This window comes from Homarus americanus, unplaced genomic scaffold, assembly GCF_018991925.1.
Source record: "Homarus americanus isolate GMGI-L3 unplaced genomic scaffold, GMGI_Hamer_2.0 scaffold60107, whole genome shotgun sequence".
In the NCBI taxonomy this organism is placed as follows: domain Eukaryota; kingdom Metazoa; phylum Arthropoda; class Malacostraca; order Decapoda; family Nephropidae; genus Homarus; species Homarus americanus.
This window is the reverse complement of record NW_024755323.1, coordinates 1-10960: the sequence shown is the minus strand read 5'-3', so window position 1 is coordinate 10960 and position 10960 is coordinate 1. Positions and strand designations below refer to the sequence as shown.

Sequence of the window (10960 nt, the reverse complement as noted above, 5' to 3'; positions counted from 1 at the left end):
AAAATATATATTTAACTTATTATACTGTGAAAAAATAAAAAAAATCATTATTATTTTGTGGAAAAGTGACATACAAAAAAGTTCACCAGATTAGTGTAGGAATCTTAAAAAAAAGTTCACCAGATTAGTGTAGGAACTCTTAAAAAAAAGTTCACCAGATTAGTGTAGGAACTCTTAAAAAGAGTTCACCAGATTAGTGTAGGAACTCTTAAAAAAAAAGTTCCTCTTAAATTATAACATTTGTTACTTTTAATTTTACAGATAAACAAAGGCATCATGCACGCCAATGGGAGTGGCGGCATGATTAAAACAATAGCTCCGAGGCCGTCAACGCTGGCTGGGGTAAGCAGTGTGTCTAATCCAGTCAAATCATACTGCTCTGTTGGGGGTCAAGTGAGGTCACCACCCAATGTTACGTTTCATACTAAGGTTAGCTCATGATGATGATGATGTGTCAATCACTCTAGGGTTGCTTATTGGAAGACTCTCTTATGATCGCTGCTGCTTGAGGTGTTGGTATACATGCCTTGACGACCCATGCAGTATACATGCCTTTACGACCCATGCAGGTATACATGCCTTGACCTAAGCAGATATACATGCCTTGATGATCCATGTGCTTGTACAGACGCCTGCGCTTATAGCTCGTTACACCAACTGGCACGTTTTGTAAGATGTGGCAACTTTGTGTTTGTTTACTGTATAATAAAACTCCTGAATGGTCCAGAACCACACAATAGTAGCCAGACTGAGGATTGTAGATAAACATTCCAGAGAGTTGCCACATCTCGCAGAACATACCTGGTCTTTGTACCAGGTAGAAGTGAAGGCAACTGTACCTGCCCGGATGACCCAACATTACTGAGAAAATTATAATACATAACTTGGGTATAGTTCACGTGTCTTATAATCTGTCGGAACTGTGATACCAAGCGAGTAATCCTGTTCTCTCGGTACCCCATTAGAGAAACTTATCAACATTCCCGTCAAAATAACATTGTAACAGGCAAGACACCCACAGAAATTTATACAAACAGAACCTTTATACGTGGAAAATATAAAAGTGTCGGAGTTTGGTATAGCTTGAGACAAAAACAATATAATCATAAATGGAACTCTGAGAAGTTTCCCCTAGGCCACCATCACACCATACATATTTATTTTTCTTTTCTCTGTTATTTTATATTAATGTTCACTTATGCTTGTCACTGTACGCATTGTTTTAACACCCGCACAACACACCGAACGTCTCACCAGAGTAGCAGCAAGTTGCTTTCAGTATACATCTGCTTTTAAGTTTTTCCTTTTGTTTTTCCCCCCTCAATGGCATATATTTCCCTAGATAATTATCACCAGTCAGCCTGTATCAGTCTAAGTGGATGAAGCTTCTGCTCTATGCTTAACACCACCACCACAATCACCACCTGTCTGTATCAGTCTAAGTGGATGAAGGCTTCTGCTCTATGCTTACACCACCACAATCACCACCAGTCTGCTCAGTCTAAGTGGATGAAGGCTTCTGCTCTATGCTTAACACCACCACAATCACCACCAGTCTGTATCAGTCTAAGTGGATGAAGGCTTCTGCTCTATGCTTAACACCACCACCACAATCACCACCTGTCTGTATCAGTCTAAGTGGATGAAGGCTTCTGCTCTATGCTTAACACCACCACAATCACCACCAGTCTGTATCAGTCTAAGTGGATGAAGGCTTCTGCTCTATGCTTAACACCACCACCACAATCCCACCTGTCTGTATCAGTCTAAGTGGATGAAGCTGCCTATGCTTAACACCACCACAATCACCACCAGTCTGTACCAGTCTAAGTGGATGAAGGCTTCTGCTCTATGCTTAACACCACCACAATCACCACCAGTCTGTATCAGTCTAAGTGGATGAAGGCTTCTGCTCTATGCTTAACACCACCACCACAATCACCCACCTGTCTGTATCAGTCTAAGTGGATGAAGGCTTCTGCTCTATGCTTAACACCACCACAATCACCACCAGTCTGTATCAGTCTAAGTGGATGAAGGCTTCTGCTCTATGCTTAACACCACCACCACAATCACATGTATCAGTCTAAGTGGATGAAGGCTTCTCTCTATGCTTAACACCACCACAATCACCACCAGTCTGTATCAGTCTAAGTGGATGAGAGGCTTCTGCTCTATGCTTAACACCACCACAATCACTATCAGTCTCACCTCCATACACCTCTACAGGCTTCCATACTCCAAGTATCTCTTGGCCAATATGAGCGGCTTCTACATTATTGAATATACAAATTTAAGCCAATCACTGAAGAAAAACATCAGCCAGGCTTAATTCTGAAAACAATTACAGTTTTCCTTTAAGATTAGATACCCCAGCTTATTTCACCAGAAGATTAAATACCCCAGCTTATTTCACCAGAAGATTAGATCCCCAGCTTATTTCACCAGAAGATTAGATCCCCCAGCTTATTTCACCAGAAGATTAGATCCCCAGCTTATTTCACCAGAAGATTAGATCCCCCAGCTTATTTCACCAGAAGATTAGATCCCCCAGCTTATTTCACCAGAAGATTAAATACCCCAGCTTATTTCACCTTGGACAGGGAGTAAGAGGGGTGGCTTAATCTTCAAGTGGTCCTAATTTTTCTAACACTAAATTAAAGTTAGAATTACAATACGTTCACATAATTATAGATTCAAATACTTATTAATTACATTATTTTACCTGTGTGAACGTTTTATAGTCTGTTCACATTTACACTACAATTATTTTGGCTTCTTGGTTTTATTCTATCGTTCTGTTAGTTTATTTTGTTTTTAATTTATCTATGAATGTTAATTTTGCTTGTTTACATACAGGTTCTAATTCATTTGCTTAAGCTTTGTTCTTTTGTTTATTGTGAATGATATTAGTGTCATGGTATTATATTTATTGTGTTAGTACCTTAGTTTATTATTACCATATCTATACTTTTGTTTTTGTTAATACGTCAGTGTGTCATCAGCATGCTTTCGTCAATGCAATGTCAGTTTATCATTACCGTCCTATTGTTTGTGTTACACTAGCGGTACGTCACACCACTACCCCTATTCGTCTGTTTTTCTTACACTCACGGCACCCTGGGATGTCTCTAATCATCACATCGTCTTTTTTTTTTTTTTGCAGATGATTCCGTCGTCCAACACCCCTCAGGGCCTGGTGACACACGGAGCTCTGGGGATTCTAGCTACCTCACAGGCTGGCGTTGGTCGACCGCAGGCGATGAGTGCTATGGGGGCCTCCGGTCTTACCACCGTCGCCGCCCCCACCCAAACCCTGGGTACCATTCGGCCGACTACAGGACAGATGCTTATGATGACGCCTTCGGGAGCCATGCAGGCGTTACCCCGAGGAGCCAACACAGGTAAGAGCCAGTTTGATGGTAAAACTTGCGTAAAGTGAAACCCCCAATTAACTGACTATACAGTAATGAAAGTCCATTATATTGAGGGTTCGTTAGATATGAAACCTCCATTTAACAAACTATACAGAGTAGGAAATTCGTTATAAGGAGGTTTCACTATAGCTGTGGTTGAACGTGTTAGAAATAAATGTACATTATTTTGAACTTGTGAAGGTGAAATGTAATATTGTTTCATTGGTAATTTCCTATAATTTCACTCGTCTGTTCTTGAGGTAAGCAGCTGAGGCATACGAGATTATTTTAAAGTTATCTTATTGTCTCATAAATTTGTCTACTTTCTTATTCTCTTTGGAAGTTTCTCTATTTAACCCTGCTTTAATTGTTGCTAGATATGATTTGGGTTACAGATGTTTCTTTTAAGTTAAGCCATAAATATATATATATATATCTCTACTTGCTAATGTAATCTGTATTTATGTTATAGATTACTCTGTGCATGATGTATGGAATTAGTGCATGATTATGGTATTTTTGACATAGAATTATTAGTACTTAAAGAGGTTATTAGTTTGTATCACGGCTTGGTTCCCTCCCCATGTGGTCTGTCGGCAAGTACGGATCACGTTAAAGGTATTTCTCTGACAGTATCCATGGCTGTTACTTATATACACTACAGTACCTAAGAAAAAATGCGGTCGGGAAACATTTTGGTTTTGATATTTGTCCTACTCTGGTCATTCGGTAGGCACACAGGTCTTTATATATACACCTACTCCACACACACACACACACACACACACACACACACACACACACAGAGAGGAACGAGGGTAGGACGTAGTGCTCGCAGGCCGGTAGAACCCTCAAAGACTGACGGACGCCTCACCTGTCTAGTATACATTCCAATTCTCGAGGACGTGCTACTGCCGTCGGTGAGGTCAATAGCCATTCCATCGCCTACCGCTATTAAATTGGTATATGACAATAGTTACCACTAGCAATGAAGTTGAGGAATGGCTTAAGGAACACCCAGGGTTTGATGGTGTTAGACTAGCCAAGTAAAGCATGTGATTATGAACCCAGTGGAGAGAGTATGGTTAATATGTGGGAGAAGATGTACAGTAGTCTCCAGGCCACAGGAAATAAGGTTCAGGAGGCACAGGAGAAAATCCGTCGACGCCCCAAACACGCACGAACCTTGTGAACTCGTTTCCTCGGAGACTCGGTGATATAATCGACGTACCGGGAGGCTGGACCGACTAGTGAATGGATAAATAAAACTATGACATCATTTATTTTTCTGAATACCATAAAGAAATATCAGATGTAATTTATAAAAGTAATTTGGAAAGTATGAAAATCGGTAAACCTTTAGTGAACTTCTTTAAACCGTACTTTAATGGCCGCTACTGCTCACATAATCCCACATAAAGGATCATTAACTAAGAGAGATCTAAAGCACTAGCTCCTTATACCAGAGAACTGACTACACTGTAAGGAAAGTTATAGAAATAGTTACCTACTTACAAATATTACGACGGGCAGATGTGTAACGTATAGTACTCACGACTACACTGCATCGGACACACACATTCCTCACACACGTATAAGAGAGAGCTTCTGTATATGTCATGACTCTGAAGTAGTTTGTATACTGTAGAGCCATCTGTGGGTGGTGAAGAATGGTCGATTGCTCCGCCATCTGTGAGACTGTTACACTGCTCTGGCGGACGCGACTATTAAACGCAACCCTACATGTTGGGTGATGTAAGCTTAATGGCTATCTCTCGGTGTAAGCTTAATGGCTATCTCTCGGTGTAAGCTTAATGGCTATCCCTCGGTACATGTTGAGTGACGTCAGCATGTAAACAAATACTCTCTTAATTTTCACGTTCGAGAAATCAATAAACGGAAGTCGTATAGTGCGGACAATAACAATCTCAATCGTGGACTAAATATATCAGGAGTAGAATTGTGATAAAAACATCGAAGAGTGATCGTCAAGGATGCCAGTTAAGTTCAGTCATACAGGTGGTAATATTTTCAGAAAGATGAGTCATCCAGTGTCAAAAATACCGTCCAGCAGCCTCAAAAGTACCGTCCAATACCTTTAAAAGTACCGTCCAATAGCCTTAAAAGTACCGTCCAATAGCCTTAAAAGTACCGTCCAACAGCCTCAAAAGTACCATCCAATACCTTTAAAAGTACCGTCCAATAGCCTTAAAATTACCATCCAATACCTTTAAAAGTACCATCCAATAGCCTTAAAAGTACCGTCCAATAGCCTTAAAAGTACCGTCCAATGGCCTTGAAAGTACCGTCCAATAGCCTCAAAGATACCATCCAATACCTATATGTTAGAGCCTTAAGGAATACTGTGTAGTGTTTTTATTGGGGTAAACAGCTACACAACACTGCTGCCCTGCCTGACAATGTGTGGACTGAAGCCTTCACTTACTTCACAGGTGTGGTGAGCACCGCAACGGCCGTCCTTCCTGTTGCTCAGGGGAGAGTTGTCCGAGCTCCGATTGGTGGATTGACCTCTGTAGTATCAGCGACCGGGACCTTGTTAGGCACCCAGAGATCAATGTTATTACAAAACGACAAGGCAATCACAGGCACCACGGCAGCACTGCAGACTCCACTGACCAGCAGAGGAAGCGGCGTCATTGATCTCACCGACGAGGATGAAGGTGATGGGAGTGTGTGTTTTGTTTAGCAGTTGTCATCATCACATAAGACCAGTACAGTACATTAATACAGACATAAGTTATCACATAAGACCAGTACAGTACATTAATACAGACATAAGTTATCACATAAGACCAGTACAGTACATTAATACAGACATAAGTTATCACATAAGACCAGTACAGTACATTAATACAGACATAAGTTATCACATAAGACCAGTACAGTACATTAATACAGACATAAGTTATCACATAAGACCAGTACAGTACATTAATACAGACATAAGTTATCACATAAGACCAGTACAGTACATTAATACAGACATAAGCATCACATAAGACCAGTACAGTACATTAATACATATAAGTTATCACATAAGACCAGTACAGTACATTAATGTTAAGACATAAGTTATCACATAGGACCAGTACAGTACATTAATAGAGCATTATAAGTTATCACATAAGACCAGTATACAGTACATTAATAGAGACATATATCACATAAGACCAGTACAGTACATTAATACAGACATAAGTTATCACATAAGACCAGTACAGTACATTAATACAGACATAAGTTATCACATAAGACCAGTACAGTACATTAATACAGACATAAGTTATCACATAAGACCAGCAGAGTGCTTTAACACAGTGATTGCACCATACAGTACTTATTACACGACAGATCAACAAGCTGTAAAAAAACAAAATTTGCTTATCTGAGTGCATGATAGTCAATGGTTTGTTCTCAAGTGATAGATATTGGTTTAGAAGTGTAACCAACTTTGTATAGTTAGTGAGGGAAAAGCATGATAATTATATGAGAGTTTAAACACACTAACACACTGTAGATTTGGGTTGACAGCAGTGGGATCAGAATGTGTTTGTTGTCAGTCTGTCACACCCCTTTGAAGAGCTTATTGTCTGGGTGTTACTATTGCCCCAACCAAGAGTATTATTTTGAGTGATTTCTTTTAATGGTTATGTATCATTAATGCTTTCTGAACTAGTGTTATTGGTTATTATTCTTGTGTGATAATCCATGTTTTAAATAGGATTAGAGTTCCTTTGACGTTGATATTTGATAATCATTGCCGTCGTTTTTCTCGGCGTTTTTTCTTGGTGATCGATAAAGGGGAAATTAATTATTAGTTTCGTTCGTAGTCTCCGTCTCAACTACGTCGTTGGCTGGGGTCGTTACAGCACTTAAAAAAAAAAACCTTTGTGGGATGGAATTTACTTGGTCGCATAAACTCGTATGAAAAACCAATTGAAAAGCGAAGTTGGAGGGTGGGGGGGTGGATGCTTTATGATGAGTTGATGAATGGGAGATGATTTTTATACATGAATCATAGTTGACCTTTAATTGGTGGTCATCGTCAATGGAGGTCAGGCGTTGGAACGGTGGCCATCATCAATGGACGTTTCATGTCCCTTGCTTTCCATTTTCGTGGATATTCGGGTGCAGGACGTAGGGACTCAATAACTACCAATTAAACGTTAAACCTACTACACCGGTGGTTATTGGGGGTTAAACATTAAAATAAACTAACGATTAACCTTCTTCCTCAGGCAATAGAATAGGCCAGCCGGCAACCATGGTGCCTAAACCCGGCACTCTGATGAAGGTGCCGGCCTCAGGGACAGCCCAGCTACTGCCCATACAAGTGAGTTATGGTTGATACTACTGCTGCTTCACTCTAGTCTTGATCTAACCTATCCTAACTTAACCTAAAACTAGTCAAACCTAACCTAACCCAGTCGGCTACAGACACACACCCACCCAACCACACACCCACACCCAACCACACACACACCCACTCAACACAGACACACACACACCCAACCACACACACACCCCACTCAGCCACACACACCCACTCAGCTACAGACACACCCACACACACACCCACTCAGCTACAGACACACACACACAACCACACACACACACACACCCACTCCAGCCACAGACACACACCCACCCAACCACACACACACACACCCACTCAGCTACAGACACACACCCACCCCAACCACACACACACCCACTCAGCTACAGACACACACCCACCCAACCACACACACACACCCACTCAGCCACAGACACACACACACCCAACCACACACACACACCCACTCCAGCTACAGACACACACACCCACCCAACCACACACACACCCACTCAGCTACAGACACACACCCACACACCCAACCACACCCACCCAACCACACACACCCCAACCACACACACACACACACCCACCAGCCACAGACACCACCCACCCAACCACACACACACACACCCACTCAGCTACAGACACACACCCACCCAACCACACACACCCAACCACACACACCCCAACCACACACACACCCACACCACACCACACACACACACCCACTCAGCTGACACACACCACCCAACCACACACACACACACCCACTCCAGCTACAGACACCCACACCCACCCAACCACACACACCCAACCACACACACACACACCCACTCAGCTACAGACACCCACCCCACCACACACACACCCACTCAGCTACAGACACACACACCCACCCAACCACACACACACACACACCCACCAGCCACAGACACCCCACCCACCCCAACCACACACACACACCCACTCAGCCACAGACACCACACACCCAACCCACACACACCCAACCACACACACACACACACCCACCCAGCCACAGACACACACCCCCCAACCACACACACACACACACCCACTCAGCCACACACCCCACCCACCCAACCACACACACCCAACCACACACACACACACACCCACTCAGCTACAGACACACACCCACCCAACCACACACACACACACCCACCAGCCACAGACACCCACCCACCCAACCACACACCCAACCACACACACACACCCACCAGCTACAGACACACACCCACCCAACCACACACACACACACACCCCACCAGCTACAGACACCCCACCCACCCAGCCACACACACCCAACCACACACACACACACCCACCCAGCCACAGACACCCACCACCCAACCACACACACACACCCACCCAGCCACAGACACACACACCCCAACCACACACACCCCAGCCACACACACACACACCCACCCAACCACACACACACACACACTCAGCCACAGACACACACACCACCCAACCACACACACACACACACCCACTCAGCTACAGACACACACCCACCCAACCACACACACCCAACCACACACACCCCAACCACACACACACACCCCAACCCACACACACACACACACCCACTCAGCTACAGACACCCACCCAACCACACACACACACACACCCACTCAGCTACAGACACACACCCACCCAACCACACACACCCAACCACACACACACACACACCAGCTACAGACACACACCCACACCCAACCCACACACACACACACACCCACTCAGCTCACAGACACCACCCACCCCAACCACACACACCCAACCACACACACACACCCCACTCAGCTACAGACACCCCACCCACCCAACCACACACACACACCCACTCAGCTACAGACACACACACACCCAACCACACACACCCAACCACACACACACACACACACTCCAGCCACAGACACACACCCACCCAACCACACACACACACCCACTCAGCTACACACACACACCCACTCAGCTACAGACACACACACACCCAACCACACACACCCAACCACACACACACCCACTCAGCCACAGACACACACACACCCAACCACACACACCCAACCACACACACACACACACTCAGCCACAGACACCCACCCCCAACCACACACACACACACCCACTCAGCTACAGACACACACCCACCCAACCACACACACACACACCACTCAGCTACAGACACCCACCCACCCAACCACACACACACACCCACCAGCCACAGCACACACACCCACTCAGCCACAGACACACACACACCACCCACACACACACCCAACCACACACACACCCACTCAGCTACAGACACCCCACACACCCAACCACACACACCCAACCACACACACACACCCACTCCAGCCACAGACACACACCCACCCAACCACACACACACACACCCACCCAACCACACACACACACACACCCACACCCAACCACACACACCCACCCAGCCACAGACACACCCACCCAACCACACACACACACACCCACCAGCCACAGACACACACACCACCCAACCACACACACACACACACCCACCAGCTACACACACCCACCCACCCACACACACACACCCACTCAGCTACAGACACACACACACACCCAACCACACACACACACACCCACTCAGCTACAGACACCACCACCCACCACACACACACACACACCCACTCAGCTACAGACACACACCACCCAACCACACACACACACACCCACTCAGCCACACACACACACCACCCAACCACACACACACACCCACTCAGCTACAGACACCACACCCACCCAACCACACACACACACACACCCACTCAGCTACAGACACACACCCACCCAACCACACACACACACCCACTCAGCTACAGACACCCACCCACCCAACCACACACACCCAACCACACACACACACACCCACCAGCCACAACCACACACCCACCCAACCACACACACACACCCACCAGCTACAGACACCCACCCACCCAACCACACACACCCAACACACACACACACACCCACTCAGCCACAGACACACACCCACCCAACCACACACACACACCCACTCAGCTACAGACACACACCCACCCAACCACACACACACACACACCCACCAGCCACAGACACACACCCACCCAACCACACAGCAATACGTAGCTTA

At 45.3% G+C, this 10960-nt stretch overlaps 1 protein-coding gene across 3 annotated transcripts; it reads left to right on the top strand.

The window, feature by feature from the left end:
* Positions 1-225: 225 nt before the first annotated feature.
* On the top strand, positions 226-7770 carry LOC121856510 (activating transcription factor 7-interacting protein 1-like; the record flags this gene model as incomplete). Of its 3 annotated transcripts, none has more annotated exon segments than XM_042352103.1 (4): positions 226-342; positions 3167-3404; positions 5870-6097; positions 7676-7770. In XM_042352103.1, coding segments are annotated over 4 exon segments (627 nt in total), but the record flags the coding sequence as incomplete, so codon positions are not given.
* Positions 7771-10960: the final 3190 nt, after the last annotated feature.